At 36.8% G+C, this 18,031-nt stretch overlaps 1 protein-coding gene across 1 annotated transcript in view; it reads right to left on the bottom strand.

Annotated features, from left to right (window-relative positions):
• Positions 1-7,263: 7,263 nt before the first annotated feature.
• Positions 7,264-18,031, bottom strand: part of PANX2 (pannexin 2) — a 294,318-nt gene continuing 283,550 nt past the window's right edge. The window contains exons 4-6 of the mRNA XM_044088783.1: positions 14,536-14,589; positions 13,359-13,364; positions 7,264-8,613 (exon numbers count right to left, since the gene is read on the bottom strand). Coding sequence (XP_043944718.1) covers positions 8,368-8,613; positions 13,359-13,364; positions 14,536-14,589 — 306 coding nt within the window. The 3' untranslated portion in view covers positions 7,264-8,367. The remainder of the gene's footprint in view (positions 8,614-13,358; positions 13,365-14,535; positions 14,590-18,031) is intronic.

The following is an 18,031-nucleotide window of genomic DNA, read 5'->3' on the forward strand; positions in this document are numbered from 1 at the left end:
GACATAATGTGGATGTGTCGCCACCCAAGTCAGTGATGGTAGCCCTTGATGGATATGTATGTGGGAGCACAACATGAACTGTTATAAGCCATAGTTACCCAAGTCACTACACAAGGGGAGGGGTTAAGGCCATTCACACTAAATGATCTCATGTTCAGGAGAGCTGTTATAGGCCATAGGTACCCAAGTCACCACCCAAGGGGAGGGGTTAAGGCCATTCACACTAAATGATCTCATGTTCAGGAGAGCTGTTATGGCCATAGGTACCCAAGTCACCACCCAAGGGGAGGGGTTAAGGCCATTCACACTAAATGATCTCATGTTCAGGAGAGCTGTTATAGGCCATAGGTACCCAAGTCACCACCCAAGGGGAGAGGCTAAGGCGATTCACACTAAATGATCTCATATTCAGGACACCATCCAGAGCATAAAACTCTTCAGAGTCTGCCGGGTAAAGGTTCCTCCAGACAGACTTTTTCCTAGAAGACTCAAGACAGAAAAAGATTCTCAGCTTCCTCCAGACAAACTTTGCCGAGACCCAAGAGAGGTAAAAATTCTCACCACTAGAGAATGACAGGCTTCAGGTCAATGGAAGGACAGACATAGTGCAGCCAGAAGGGAAGCAGAAAATTACTGTAGAAAGAAATAGAAAGCAATATAAGGGAACAGTTTCAGAAATGCAGAAATGAAATGTCTTGATTATTGTAATTCAATAACTAACATGGCTAGGTTGGAAAATATGACAGACAGTTACAAAAATAAATGGACACAAAACATTTTCAGCTCATCAATGGACAAACCAATATAAGCCTTACATAAAGCAGTGGGTAAATGTAAGAATATGCATATTTCAATTAACAGTGCTGCAGAAATTAATGCAAAGTAGTAATGGGGTCAAGGAAGGTCAAGGGGTCAAGGAAGGTCAAGAGATTGTTATAAATGTGCAGTATTCAATTATGTATTACTTAAAGTAGTAAGTAAATGAAGGAATATGCATGTTGCAACAAACTATGCACTAAGAATGAATTTAAAGGAGGTCAGCAGGTTAAATACATTCCAGAGATTGCTGTGTGTGTGTGTGTGTGTGTGTGTGTGTGTGTGTGTGTGTGTGTGTGCGTGCGTGCGTGCGTGCGTGTGTGTGTGTATATATATATATATATATATATATATATATATATATATATATATATGTGTGTGTGTGTTTGTGTGTGCGTGTATTTGAATGTATGTGCATGGTTGAGTGTGTGTGTGTGTGTGTGTGTGTGTGTGTGTGTGTGTGTGTGTGCGTGTGTGTGTGTTTGTATATATATATATATATATATATATATATATATATATATATGTGTGTGTGTGTGTGTGTGTGTGTGTGCGCGTGCGTGTGTGCGTGCGTGTGCTTGCATGTGTGTGCGCATGCGTGCATGCACATGTGTGTGCGTGCATGCGTGCATGTATCTTACAGATAGTTCAAAGACTGGTCTGCTTATAGAGACTTTGAATTACTGATGGTATCTGGCAGCTTCTTTATATCAATTCTGATCATTTTTCTTGCCTCCATTGATGGAAAAATCATGATTTGTACGGCAAAGATAAAATGAGAATACGAGTACGTGGAATAGCTGTGAACACTGATGAGTCTGTAGTATGTTAAAAACTGACAGCTTTGAAGTGACATTATTTTCACCATCCCCTTATCACTCACTCCTCACCATTTCAACTTCCAGTTAAGAGCTCCTTTTTTGTTATTTATTCTTCGCTGCAAGCCTTTTTATGCATAATGCATTGCGCCAGCTACGACAGCTGTTGGGATACACAGAAATTGATAAAAGAGAAAGAATTGTCTTCTTTGTGTTTGTAATAACCTAAGATGCTAAGAATTTTATTATTAACTACTAAATGGGACTGTTCTTTCCTTCTTTCATTCAATACACAAAGTGGGAGTTGCAAGGGCATAGCCAACTAAAAACATGCTGGCTATGCCCTTGCAACTCCCACTCTAATATCATCCACCCCATCCAACCACCACCTTTCTATAGCAAGCTCAGATGCTCATAAGCCAGTACTTATTATACAGCACAAACTTCTTCTTCTTGTAACATTTGTTAATGTCTGGTATGCACTTCACAGATAAAGATTCTAGTTGTCTACTGATGTACTATGTTCTTCATCTGTAAATATGTTGTAAGTAATTGCTATGTAAATTGTTATTCACTATGTAATCCAATGTATATACTGTCTGTTTATTTTAACTGTGGAGCTTTTCTCCCCGGGCCTCCGCTGAAAATGGACCTATGTCCAGTCGGACACTCCCAGTCAACAAATTTAAATAAATAAATAAATACCTGGGGCTAGGTCACCATCTGCTTTCACATTTATGTCTGTCGTTTGCTGTGTACTCTGCATGCACCTGCCTTCCCCCTAATGACTGACCTGGAACACCTTTGTTTGCAATAGTAGCAGGATGGTTTTCATGCCCTTTATTACAGCAGTCGGAAGCCCACGGCCACAGCCTGAGAGCTTTGCAAATAAAACAGCATGGCATCCTTTATGGGATTTTTTGCTCACCCCTTTTTGTGTTCCATGCCTTACAAACCTCTTGGAATTCTTGTTGAGTTTTAGCTGTTAAACGATGTTGAAGGGTATGAATGAAAGGCCATTAAGGCATCACTCCATGCCATTACGCTCTATAAGCGGTATAAATGCGTAATCCTACAGAGTAAGAAAACTACTGTACCCCAACATTCAGTGTCTTATGTCCGTTAATTTAGGGCACCAGATTGCAAGGTCATGAAATGAAGCTCTCAGTACAATTTACTTGTGTATGACTAGTTATTGATATATTTTATTAACTCAATTTATAAAAGTTTAGCATGTTTAACATTCAGAGTGCTATATTTTAACAATTCTACAGTTACAAATTGATTTATTTTGAATTTTATGTTATGCAGTTGCTTCAGTGTGTGTGTGTGTGTGTGTGTGTGTGTGTGTGTGTGTGTGTGCATATATATATACAAAGGAAAGAAATGTAATGTGGTCTTTAGGGAATAGCCCGTAAGTAAGGCAGTATATTACTTAATATAATTATTTGTCAAACTTGCTATTATGATAATGCTTTTTAAGCCTCGCTGTATGATAACTAATTTGTTCTCAAAATAAAACATGTCCTTTTTGGACAACAATACTTTGCACAAGCACTACATACTAGTCATTGTAACATGGTTTACAATCACATTGGTCTGCTTATATATTTTTTTTCAAAGTAAGATGTACTGTATTGTATCTCTTTAACATATGTTAATGGTATTTTATTACTTGTTATGTGAGTGAACTTATTTAATTAATTCAATTGATCTGAATTGTTTAACTAATCATGTGATTTCATTAATTACTTATATATGATTCTTGAATGAATGTGTGTTTTATTTCTGAAGAAGGTGCTTGATTTGAGCAACGAAAAGCGCTTAAAATAAACACATTTTTGTGGATTCCTGCTGCAGTTCGTGGACTTTTGTTTTGGCTTGCTTTTGATTAAACTGCTGGTATTTTATTACATAACATCTGCTGTGGCTCTGTTAACATTTTTTTAAATTTCCAATGTTTCTTGTTTTAGAGATACACATTTTAATCACCTCTAAATCAGTCATACAAAAGCATGTGGTCAAATGCAGTCTTGACTGAAAAAGAAGTTATAGAAGCTGCATTCAACCAGTTATTTGCAAACATCCACTGAAAAGTAAAATCTCCCTTCTACTGTAGTCAGCTCCAGGTTACCTGTAACGTGAAGGTAAGGAGAAATCCACATTGCAATGACCACTTTGAATGAAATGGCAAGTTCCTAAGGCCAGACAATGGTGCTTATATTTCTTCTCAGCAAAAATGGGAGACAGGCAGAGACAGTGAAGTATGAAACAGTTTTCCCTGAACTCAAAAGGACGGAATCTCATTTGAGGGAATACCTTGCTGGGTACCTGGAGGCTATTATAGTGTAAGAGTCAAGGTAATGTGAATTTATGGCAGGAAATTCACGCCTGAAATGTTTAAGACTTGTTTGAGTGACAAAATTAGTAAATTAAGGTGGGACTATGAAGATGGCCTTTTTATATTTTAGCGAAGCCTCCGATAATTCTGTCTCACAAAAATTAGTAATGAAGTCAGACAGCCTTAGAGCACGTAAAACTAGTAGGGAGGATAAAAAGATTGGTGCATTACAGAACACCTAAGGTACTGGAAAACAGTGTTAACCATTAGGAAACAGGAATAATTAGTGGGGATCTATTGGGCCCCATACATAGACCTATTGTTTTTAACACTCCATAAGTGAAATTGGGGAAGAACTGGAATGAAAAACATTATGTTTTGGCATGAATATATCTACATGCTGATTACGTGCAGAACCAGACAGCTAACAAAATAAGGCAGTGCACATCTAAAAGGAATGATATAATTCATGTCAAAATTTGATTTAATACAAAGAAATAGAATATAATGCACATTTTGAAGCATACACACAGGACTGAAGTGCTTTCACCAATAAAAGCAGAAAGTGATCTTTGGGTATTTGTTTCTGTTTACTTAATAGTAAAAAATGAATACAAGAAAGCAGTAACCTGAGTTAATTCAGGAAAGGTGAATGAAAGTGATGTATCACCTGCAGAAAGTGTTGGAATCTCCTGATAGAGTTAACTGTCACTTTGGTACACTGCACTGCGCAAAGCTTAGAGCAGGCACTCTGCTTATGCCTTCAGACTAAAACCCATTAGTCGGTGTTAGACTAGTAACCTGTTAAAAAAAAAATCAAACCTGTCCTACCACAACCTGTGACACTTTAGCACTAATCTTGTGTAGCTACCGATGTTTCTGTAAGTGCATAAATACATAAAGTCACGACTAGAAGTAACTCAGAAAGATTACCTATCTCTAATTAATTCCTAAATAGATGCTGACAATTCTAGCATTATGTTTTTTATGAATTAATCACACACGTTAATCGTAAAGCACAATATGAATTCTCTAGGCTAGGAGCATGACTAAAACTCTCCAGCTTAAACCTGAACACCAGTAACACAAAGATGTTGTTAATCCTAAACACCCTCCCACTGATACCAATCACATTATCACAGTAATCTCACTTGATAACAGTACTATCAAACAAGTGAGCACTGTTAAAACATCTTGACATCCTATCTGATGGCAAACAAAATCATTGCTCGCCTTGAAGTTTGGGCACCATGAAGACTCGAAGGTAAGATCTCTGCCTCTCTCTGCCACCATTGCAGTTCAGTCTCAACTTCCAGTCACTAGAAGTGTGGAGTTTGTATGTTTTCCCTGTGTCTGCATGGAATTTTGAACACTATAATCCCTCCCATAAAACATAATGCTTGATTGACAAGACTAAATTGTCCATATACAGTGCACTTTCCTCTGCTATTGGTTTCTTAGTCAAAGCTGAAATGGACACAAGGAAGAGTTCATTTAACTGGTTAACAAATGCTAAAGAAGTTGTTAAACAGTTAGCTAGTGACTAGCTAATGCGTCTGTAATGTGATCCAACCTCTACTTAAATTCTACAGTAAAACTCACAGTAGATATAGCATATCAAGTCTATGATTTTGCTAATAGTCACTTTCAGTGCTAATGAGTTTGTACCCCACCCCCCATTATGTGACAGTGGAGTTGGTATGTACAACTCTGGAAGGTGTGGGGTGTCCCCTGCATTGGTAGATGTAGGGGACATAACAGAATTACTTTGAGGTGCAGTGAAACTGATTTTCAGCAATTCAGGTTTGAGTGTTGCCACTCAATGAGATTTCTTTTGGTAAATGAATCCAGCATATCACATCTCAAAACTGTGTGGGGGCTGTCTTCTACACTAGTGCCTATAACTGAGTAGCTATGTCTGCTTTTAAAAAGTAGTACAAAGACTGTCACTGCAATTCCTTGAGGCAATTAAATCAAACGGACCTTCTAAACAAAATAAAACACTGTCATCTTTGATTGGCCATAAGATCCTAAACAATCCCAAATGTACTGCTGTCTGCAACATTACAGCAGATTTTAGCAGAGAGCATCCTGAGATCAAATGAATGGAAATTACTTCAAAGAAGCAAAAGCCACAACAGATACAGCAAGTATGTTTCCCAAAGCCCTGAAAAACATATCAGAGTAACCGCTTGGTAAACAATCACAACTAGTACTTGAAAAGGGCCTAAAATAGTGGATGATGCCTTACTTTTCTGACACTTTGCCACTACGTAACATCAACAAATCTCAGCTCTCTGACTTTGGTAATACCTTGTGTATGGCTTTCAGGTAGAATCTGATGACTTGTGTTTCTTAACCCAAAAGCACATAGAGGAACCTGTAATTATACAGTTCATAACTTGTACAGCTTGTAATTAATACATTTCATAACTTGTACAGCTTGCAATTTACACATTTCATGACTCCTACAGCTTGTAATTTATACATTTCCCATGATCACACACTACACTTTGCACAATCTATATCCTTCCCGTTTACAATTCTTCCCACTGCAAATACTTCCGACTTATTACTCTGCAGTCCTTCCTGCTGTTTTTCTTCACCTGTCTTTTATTTAATCCAGTATCTTTCGTACCTAACATAACTCACCTTTATCGATATTATGCACACTGTTCACTTGACGTTACAGCATATAATCTGCTCCATCTCATCTTTTCTTGGCATGGAGAAGTCACCTAGTGCACGTCACATTTAAGTTTATCAGCTTAGTATTGGTTAGTGTGTACTGCAAATATTGGTAAATACTACATAATGTTTAAGCACCTGTACATAAATATTCGAAGCAGGTCCATCTGCTAGTATACATACCTCTTTCTCATAGATAAAACTAATTGGAATAAACAAACTAAATGAACATATGACCATTCTGCATCATTAACACCGTTGTCAAACACAGTGCCATCAGAGGCCTCAACTATTCTTCTGTTGGTCTGACCTTGAAAAGAAGTAGTTTTACTTACAGGTCTTAAGTTTGTAAATTAATAATGCATGCATGCATCTGCACACACTCACATACACACACACATGCACACGTGTACGTAAATAAAAACATGACAAACAAATTGACAACTTCCTATGACAATGACTGTAGCACAACATGATACAATACACTTGACAGAACTAAAAAGTCTCATATATTTCCTAGAGGTATGACTTTGACTTAAAGCAAACATGTCAGTGTAGCAATACAACTGAAAGGATACTGTAACAGAATAAACTGCTGCAAAATTACGATGTGTCATATATCAGACTATGATGAGTAAAAACATTAACAGGGCCGTAAACACAAGAACTGTGAACTAGTGGAAAGAAAACTTAAGATAAAAACTGTAACATAAAAGTGATGAAGTAAATGAAATGGAACGTTAGGAGAGTTAGATGTGTATGAGTGACCTCTAAACTGCCCTTGGAACTCTGTAAATTTATAACACGCAGCACAAAATGTCACAAACTGTCAGCTTCTCCTTGTGATGTGTAATAATATACGTAGCATGAACCAATGAACTAAAGTTGAACAAACAAAACTACAGATGTTTTAAATGCTGCATATGAAAAAATCAAGGAAACAACATGTTTAAATGACTATATGTTTTGCATGTTTTACATTTGGTATTAATAGCAAGTATCTGAAAGACATTTACTTAAACATTTTAAAAGATGAGATGCTGAATTTGTTCTTTTTTAGTTTTCCAGCTTGTTAAAGTTCATCATTGAGTGATCCTTTCAAGTAACCATAGAAACACTGTTTTCTGTGTGCAGTTTCTCAGATTTGCAGAGCATATGTGTTGGATACAAGAAGCCGAAACAGGTCTACAAAGGACTTACACACATTAGATTATCACAAAGACACTCAAGAGTTTATCTTGATTAGACACAAAATTTCGTTCACTGATCTAACACCTCATCGGCATATTAGATCTAAAAGTTACTCTACCATTCCTAGGGAATATTTGGGAAATGCAAAACACATACTTTTGTGTTTTACAGCTAAACTTTGAAACAAGGGCTTGCAGTCAGTTCAGCATGACAGCAATGAAATGCATTTATCACATCTTGTTCTACAGAAGGTAGCATATAATTTCTGTTTGTCAGAAGGTGAAGATGAAGAAAATTCTTTAACACTATGTAAAGAATTCCTTCTTGAACTGCTTAAATGAAGTGTAAATAAATTGTATTCATGTATTCTCATAGTGTTAAGTCTGCACAAGCGAATGCATGGTAATAACTTATCATCAATATTTCACATAAGTATAAGTATAGATTGCTGATAATTGTATTCATGTATTCCTATTGAGCCTGTACAGTCGAATGCATGGTAAAAACTTATCATCAGTGTTTTACTGCTCCCACCAGTGTCACTGAATCTTGAAATGGGGTAAGGATCACCTGTGACTGAGAATGTAAGGTGTCAGATGAGGATAAAGTTGTATCCACGAAGCTGGAATCTTCATTTTCATGGTTCTCATACACTGTGTGAACAGAGAACACTGGATGGGAGGCATTTCGATGAAACGCTGACTTCACTTCTAATGCATCACTCTTATAGACAATGCTTGAGGCTGAAGATGTTTTTAGCTGAGTTTCTTGTTTCAAGAATGGCTCAGAGACGGAGATAACTTCTGTTTCTGATGAAAACGGCATGCCATCTTCAGTACTGCTTTCAGGCATCTTTACATCTGTTGTAAAGAAATATTTCTAGTAAGTTAATTATTCACCGTATAAATCATTTTCCTGAGAGTACCATACAATTATATTTGTGTGATAAACACCACTATTCTGGAATCTATTAGTCATTTTTTCTTCCTGACAATGGAAACTCAAGAGGCGCTGGGTTAAACAGAAAGCTCTGCAATAAATTAACAGTTCAGACTTGCCCCCCCCCCCCATCATTAAACCAAACCAGGGCATCTGTTAGAAGTTACTCATGGTTTGAGTATTATTGCATTAAATATAGCCATGTGTCTTTTACTCAGTAACAAAGGGTCCTTAGAACGTAATTCTGCTAAATATAAATATGCTCGTAAGTAAATGTCATTTCATTGTTTGGCTGTTTATTTACAGGATAAATGGAAAAAATCCAAGACAGAACATTTTCAGTCACAACCCATGACAGATGCATTTAAAAATACAACATGTTAGGAAGAAACACACAATGTCAAGAAAAACTATGCAAGTTTAATGAAGAGCATTTTATGAACATAGGATATAAAAGAAGAATACAGACAAGCTACATCTGGAGATAGTACTTTGCACCTATATGTCACAAAGCCGACACAACAGGGAGGACATCAACAATGCTAAAATATACTTGCAGCTGATCGAATTTGGTAGATAAGTCAAATATGAGTTAATACTTAAGGAAGCAAAATAAAATGCATTCGACTTTCTCTGCCAAACCTTTCTCCCAGTCCACAGATTCCACTTATCATTTATGCTGATGATATTGGCATCTATAGATCACAATCTTCTCTTCACGACATTAATATACTCCTTCAACAAGATTGACTATCCCCTAGGCAATTGGATGAGTTCTAAGAAATGTCTTATCCCTGCCCCCCCCCCCAAAAAAAAAAGAAAGCTGTTTAGATCGCCAGAAAAGGTTAAATCCTCTCTTTTTGATTTTGCTATTCTAGACCATCAGAATAATTGTCTGGATACCACATCTTCTTTCAAATACTTGAGCCTCTGGCAAGATCTAAATCTGAGCTTTCAATAGCAGACCCACAATATTAAAACAAAAATTCACCAGCCTTTTATTCTGGATTTAGAATATTTTGTATTTTTTATGTCTGTATGTAAAAAGAAGCCATGGACAAAGGGATTTTAATAGTGTAAGTATAAAATATCCTATCTGTAAACTCCTTTGTCTCAAAAAACAATTAACTCCCTTCAAATTAAAGCTAATACAATATATAGTTTTATTATCTTTGCTCCTAGAACAGAGAATCATTGCAGTGTTTTGAGAAAAGCTAAATGGCTACTATTTAAACTTTTTAAAATCTTTCACGTATCTTAAGTGTTGATTTACAATTACAGAAAGAATATATAATCTTTGCTCTTAAATTAAGAAAGAACATTTAATCTTAGCTCTCAGTCACATACAGTGCTTTCACTTAATATTAACCTCTTTTCTTCTTTTTTTAAATCAAGAAACATCATTATTAAATTATCACTTTTGGCATAGGCAATTATGGTTCCCATTCAGAAGCCTGAAACATCATAAGCCTGAAAATCAAAATCCTGAAACCAAAAGCCTGAAAATTCAGAATCCTGAAAACTCAAAATCCTGAAAGCCCAAAATCCTGAAAGACCAAAATCCTGAAACTCAAAATCCTGAAAACACAAATAATGCTAATATGTCACTATAAAGACACTAATATCTACCAACTGACCCTGACCCTAACCCTAACCCTAAGGTCCATCACTATCGCACACTCACCTGACCCGCGCCCTAAACCTAACTCACTTAAACCGCCCCTAACCCCAATATTTGTCACTATTGCATACATGCCTAACCTGCCCTAACCCTAACTCACTTAAACCGCCCCTAACCCTAAAATAAAACCAACTGCACACTTACCTGACCCCAACGCATGACCTAACACCACAGGGCTAACAATAGCAAAGCCACAATGACATCAGTATGTCTATTTTGTGTTTTCAGGATTTTGAGTTTCAGGATTTTGGTCTTTCAGGATTTTGGGCTTTCAGGATTTTGAGTTTTCAGGATTCTGAATTTTCAGGCTTTTGGTTTCAGGATTTTGATTTTCAGGCTTATGATGTTTCAGGCTTCTGAATGGGAACCGCAATTATATATTTACATAAATGAAAACAAACTATATTGACATATTTTCATTTACAAACATTATACATCACTTACAATCTATCTAGTCATTGCCAGTCAAACATTACATAGCTCATTCAATTCTTGCCTTCCCTTAAACCTCATTCCTCCTCCAAAAACTTATTCTGCATGTATTGTTCCCACAATTCCTGTTTTTTCTATGTAATTTGCTCCTACCCTTTCTAAAGATTCTACTTCCAATTCTTTTATCTCTCTTACTATATTCACTACTTCTAAAACAGTTGGTTTAACATTGATTTCCATTTTCTAGTAACTGCTTTTTTGACAGCCAACTGAATTAAACTCTGCAAAGACTTACTATCTAGGTAATTCTGATTCTGTATCATAACTCAAAAAAATCATTTTTTTATTGCACCAATTTGCTCACCCAGTTTATTTCTGTTAGAGTAGTGCGTAGGGGATGTTTCAAGTCTGCCAACTCATTACATTCCCAAAAAATATGTTCCCAATTAGCCCTTTCTTCCCAATCACACCTCCAACATTTACAATCTACCTGGGGAAAATTATTTGGGGTCTGCTTGTCGTATAAAACTACCTATGCAAACACTTCCAAACAAAGATCCTAAATCTTCTAGACTTTGTTGCATATTTGATAGCCATACATATGTCTCCCCATTGTTTCTTCATGATTTGCTTAAACAGTCTCTATTCCAGTCCTTTCTAACTTCCTCTGATTGATTCACTTTTTTAACACCAGCTTCTGTTCTAGACTCTACTAAAAACTAAGCCAACACAAAAATGGAGAAAGGAGATTTTGGCAGTAGGGATGACTGCAATTAGGGGTGCAGAGACTAGGCAAAAAGGGTCTGGAATTTACCAGAGAAAACTGGCAAAGGAACCAAGGTATTTGAAGTAAATAAATAGACAGTGAAAAGTAACAGAATGGGAAGAAGTCAAAAATCATATGGACTGCAGACTAGAGACTGCCTTCCCCTTCAGGGATTGATATCAGAGTACAGGCAAAAGAAAGGGGTTGGGGAATCCTAAGTGAAATTCCTCCTCTGGCAGAGTTTTTAGTTGAATCTAGAACAGACGCTGTTGTTAAAAAAGGGATCATTAGTAGGGCATATAAAATACTGCATGGTAAAGTATAGGAACCAATTAGAGGAGGTTAGACAAGATTTGAAAGAGAGATTGGATAAGCACTTTACAAAGAAACAATGAGAGGACATATGTATGGCTCTCAAATATGCAACAAAGTCTAAAAGATTTAGGAGTTTTACTTGGAAATGTTTACATATCTATTTTTCATACCCCAGAGAGATTACAAGGATTTTTTTTCTCAAGCAGATGCCAAATGTTGGAGGTATGATGGGGAAAAAGAGTTAAGTGGGAACATATAATTTAGGAGTGTAACGAGTTCAATTCCCTCCAGAGTACTCTGTCCAAAATATTGGGTGAGCAAATGGGTGTAACTAAGCAAATTATTTTTGAGCTGCATCCGAACTGCCTAGGCATAGTGTGGCCTTGTTGAGTTTCATTCTGTTGGCTGCCAAAAAAGCAATTACGAGAAAACGGAAATCAAAGTCTAAACAATATTTGAAGTAGTAAATATTCTAACAAAGATAAAACAACTGAAAGTGGAATCTTTAGAAAAGGGTAGGGACAAACTGCATTAAAATGGAAATTATGGTAACAACACATGCAGAATAATGTTTTTGAGGACAAATGAGGTTTAAGGGAATTGAGCAATTTATGTCATTTTGGATAGATGATAATTGTATAAAAGTATATATGCGATACATAATGTCTGTAACTGTGAAGATGTCAACATGGTTTGTTTTATTTTACATAAATGTATATTTGCCTATGTCATAAGTGATAATTAAATAAGGGTGTTATTCATTTATTTGTATTTGTTTTCTGAGGTAGAGTACTGATCCCCATGGACCTTTTTCACACACAGCCTGGGAGCAGGGTGTCTCGTTAAGTCACATGCTGAGTCACACAGTTGGGCAATGTGTTATGCGTAATGTATTTGTCAAACCAAACCACTGCACTGTTGCTAAATGCGGGAATGCATCTGTTGATAATCACCTATTACTACCTCTAGTTATGCAAGTTTGACCTGCTTACCCCAAGCACACAGACTTTTCTTAATGTACTCCTACTAAAACCTTTTGTTCCTTTTCTCTCATATACCATGTGACTTCTAATCCGTCAATCTACTAGATACACAACATACATCCACCACTGCTACATTAAACTCTTGTACTGTTTTTCCCAATATTGTACTACTCTCAATCTCTCAATGGACTGCAGATTGACGTACTGCCAGTAATTGTAAAATTCTGCCAACAATATACTGAAATTACTCTGAAACAAACTTGTATATAGTCCTAATAACAAGATGTTAATATTTGACATTGTACTGCTTATTAACCAAATACCAAAAATGTAAACCTCTGCCTACCACATGCTGAAATGAACTACCAAAAGGTATAGCTCTGCCTACTACATGCTGAAATGAGTCTATAATATACCTGTATATTGTACTGTTAAAATGAAGTTAATATTTGACTAATGGATGCTGGAATGTATTGTATTACTATTGCGTGCTGATTGTATTAGATGTAATGAAATCCTAACCTGTACTGTATCTGGAGCTTTTCTCCCTGGGCCTCCGCTGAAAAAGGACCTGTGTCCAGTCGGACTTTCCCAGTTAACAAAAGTAAAATAAATAAATAAATAAATGTATTAGTAGTAGTATGTTCCCTGTCCTGGTGTTAGCTCCACCATAGTGTATTCCACTTAGAGTTTTTCAAAAAAGAATCTGGTATTGTCTTATAGACAAGATAGGAACTCTCCTAAATACCTAGAAAGAAACAAAATACAATGACAGCTCCTGAAACTTTTCAAAATAGGTTTCAGTTTTCCAAACCTCTGATGTTTTTGGTAAGGAATTCTTCTGCCTTTACAAGTTATCTCAGGTGGCTTGTTCAAATGCTAAGCAATGCATCGTTGCTTTTAGTAATTGTAAAGTATCAACTTATCACCCTGGAGTGACTTGACATGCCCTTTCAAATTAGATGGGCCACAGAATAAGCTTTTCTGACTTGGAACGACTTGCACCAGTGACAGTTTACATGCTGTACCATTGTCCCTAGATATTTAAAAATGACATGGTTTATGATTTGACCATTTATTTTATAATTATAATTTAGTATTTTGTCAAATCTCAAGATGCTACACTTAGTGATGTTGTTATGTGTTTTTTGTACAGTCCTTCAAGATGAACTTCAACATCCTTTCCTGATGTAATTGTGTTACATACTCTTAGCGGCCATCAATATATTCGGTTAGACATAGTCTGTTTCGTACTTTCATATCCAAAAAAAAGTGGTCCCAGTACAGTGCCTCATGGGACACCACTGCTTATATCCACTGGGAGAAGCAAGTAACCACCCAACCTAACTCCTTGTGTCCTGTTGCTTAACTAATATCTTGCATACTTAAATTATGGACAGATTGATATTAATGCTTATAATTTTTTAATGTTTCCCTTATGTGGACTAATGTTGGACATGTTAGCAAGGTCTAAATGTGGAGGAAATTCACCAGTGGCTTGCCACAGTGCTCACTTTTAGGCACTGTATTATTTGATATCTATTTCTTAGACCTTCAGGCCCAACACTATGGTTGTTGCAGATAAATGAACTAGGAATTGTTATTTGATCTTCGACTGACTCACATTTGCTCCAGCATAGTTAGGCCATGTCAACAATTTGGTGCAGGACAATGGTTTCAACAAAATATTTTCTCATACCATTCAGGTGACATGTAAGAGATCTAGATACTTTATCTTCTGACCATCATATCTCTGCTGTAGTTAGGAAGGTCTTCTATTGGGCTCATCTAATTTCTAAAGGTTTCTCCTCAAAATCTAAAGAAGTCTTAATAACCCTTTACTCATATCCCATCAGACCCATTATTGAATATAATGCCCCTTTGGCATGTATTTATCAAAACATACCACTCAACATAAGAGACCTCAGAGGTATCTAACTAAAAAGGCCAGTGCCCCCCAAAATCTTAGTTATGTCAACACTATGTTAGCTTTATTTTACTGAGCAATGTAAAATGTATTTTATACTTCATGTACATAATTTGATTTATGTCAACACTATGTTAGCTTTATTTTATTGTGCAATGTAAAAATGTCTTTTATTGTACTATGTAATGTTTTGTATGTGGCGCTTTTGTCCCTGGGCCTCCACTGAAAAAGGTCTTGTGTCCAGATGGACTTTCCGGTATCCAAATGTAAAATAAACAAATAAATGAATAAATATCAGAACAAACTGAGAGCCATCTCTCTATTCTCAGCTTATTACAGACTCTTCTGTGGGAACCTATCCTAGCCTTTCAATGATCCAACCTATTTGACCTTCTATTCATTCACAGAATAGATAGTTTCATAAATACCAGAGTAATGGAACAAAATCGTCATACGCATATAAATAGCAGGTGCCAAAATCATGGACTGAAAAGAAATGCCAAAAAATGCATTATTGTATCCTTTGGGAGGTCATCTATCCCAGGGAACAACAACATTAACAATTTGCCACTAAACGTTGCCCCACTTGTTCGGGATTTGGGTACTTATGTGGACCGTGACCTAACATTTGACCAACATATGTCCATTGTTGTAAGAAAGTCCTTCTACACTGCACAGCTTATAAGCAAAGGGATTGTGTCTAGATCTATAGATGTCACTGTCCCCCTTTACCTGGCCCTCATTAGGCCAATTATTGAATATAATTACTCCTTTAGCATGTATCTGTCTAGACACGTGCAACAACTGGAGTGCCTGCAGATATACCTTACTAAAAGGATACAAGGCCTAAACAACATGTTTTACATGGACTGACTCTAAGCCCTATCACTATAGTCAGTATCCTGCAGACTGCTAAGAGGTGACCTCTGTCTGGCATACAACATATCCTCCCACCCAGTACTGATGGATTTACTGCACATCAGTAGGTCAAATGGCATCAGAAATACTTGGTCTAGGGATCTAAACCTCTTCTGCAATGTCAGCACAACAGTTTGGAGGGACAGATATATTTTTCAGAGGATACCACTGCTCTGGAATGGACTCCCCATCCACATAAAACAAAATTCATCCCTGTCTATATTCAAGTAAATTTAGATCTATGAATAGGAGACAGACAATTTATCCCAGGACTGCCCCTGTGGACAGAGACAGCTCCTAAAGGCTTTATCCCAGTCAGGGATCCCCTCAAGTTATCTATGGTATGATCAGAGTTATTTTCATTAGGGGTAATATATAATTATTGACCATGGGATAGGTAAGGCCAGTCTCTAACCTAATGGGTAGGTAATATATAATTATTGACCATGGGATGGGTAAGGCCAGTCTCTAACCTAATGGGTAGGTAATATATAATTATTGACCATGGGATGGGTAAGGCCAGTCTCTAACCTAATGGGTAGGGAATATATAATTATTGACCATGGGATGGGTAAGGCCAGTCTCTAACCTAATAGGTAGGTAATATATAATTATTGACCATGGGATGGGTAAGGCCAGTCTCTAACCTAATGGGTAGGTAATATATAATTATTGACCACGGGATGGGTAAGGCCAGTCTCTAACCTAATGGGTAGGTAATATATAATTATTGACCATGGGATGGGTAAGGCCAGTCTCTAACCTAATGGGTAGGTAATATATAATTATTGACCATGGGATGGGTAAGGCCAGTCTCTAAGCTAATGGGTAGGTAATATATAATTATTGACCATGGGATGGGTAAGGCCAGTCTCTAACCTAACGGGTAGGTAATATATAATTATTGACCATGGGATGGGTAAGGCCAGTCTCTAACCTAATGGGTAGGTAATATATAATTATTGACCATGGAATGGGTAAGGCCAGTCTCTAACCTAATGCGTAGGTAATATATAATTATTGACCATGGGATAGGTAAGGCCAGTCTCTAACTTAATGGGTAGGTAATATATAATTACTGACCATGGGATGGGTAAGGCCAGTCTCTAACCTAATGGGTAGGTAATAAATAATTATTGACCACGGGATGGGTAAGGCCAGTCTCTAACCTAATGGGTAGGTAATATATAATTATTGACCATGGGATGGGTAAGGCCAGTCTCTAACCTAATGGGTAGGTAATATATAATTATTGACCATGGGATGGGTAAGGCCAGTCTCTAACCTAATGGGTAGGTAATATATAATTACTGACCATGGGATAGGTAAGGCCAGTCTCTAACCTAATGGGTAGGTAATATATAATTATTGACCATGGGATGGGTAAGGCCAGTCTCTAACCTAATGGGTAGGGAATATATAATTATTGACCATGGGATGGGTAAGGCCAGTCTCTAACCTAATGGGTAGGTAATATATAATTATTGACCATGGGATGGGTAAGGTTGGTCTCTAACCTAACGGGTTAGGTAATATATAATTATTGACCATGGGATGGGTAAGGCCAGTCTCTAACCTAATGGGTAGGTAATATATAATTATTGACCATGGGATGGATAAGGTCAGTCTCTAACCTAATGGGTAGGTAATATATAATTATTGACCATGGGATGGGTAAGGCCAGTCTCTAACCTAATGGGTAGGTAATAAATAATTATTGACCATGGGATGGGTAAGGCCAGTCTCTAACCTAATGGGTAGGTAATATATAACTACTGACCATGGGATGGGTAAGGCCAGTCTCTAACCTAATGGGTAGGTTAATTTGAGCACAAAAACGGAAACTGGCTGGGCTTAAATGGCCCATGAGGGCAGGTGACCTAGTACTTACCTATGAACCTATGAACCTATAATAAATACATTAAAAAAAGACAAGAAGAAAAAACTGTTGCAAAACACAAAAATGCCAAGCAGGAACAGGAGGAAGAACCACTTCACAGTGAATAAATGCACCTATTCAGGCCAAATTCAGTAAAACCAATACTGGAGTTTATTGAGGAGAATAAAACAAATAATAAGTGCTTTCGTCCTGACCACTTCAGAACTTCATCAGATAATAAATCTAATCACACAATCACTTTATATAGTACAGAAAAACTGGGTAAAAAAATCATTAAAGAATTAATACATTATTTAAACTGACACACCCCCTTAAA

This window comes from Protopterus annectens, chromosome 11.part0, assembly GCF_019279795.1.
Source record: "Protopterus annectens isolate FY-2018-M chromosome 11.part0, PAN1.0, whole genome shotgun sequence".
Taxonomy (NCBI): domain Eukaryota; kingdom Metazoa; phylum Chordata; order Ceratodontiformes; family Protopteridae; genus Protopterus; species Protopterus annectens.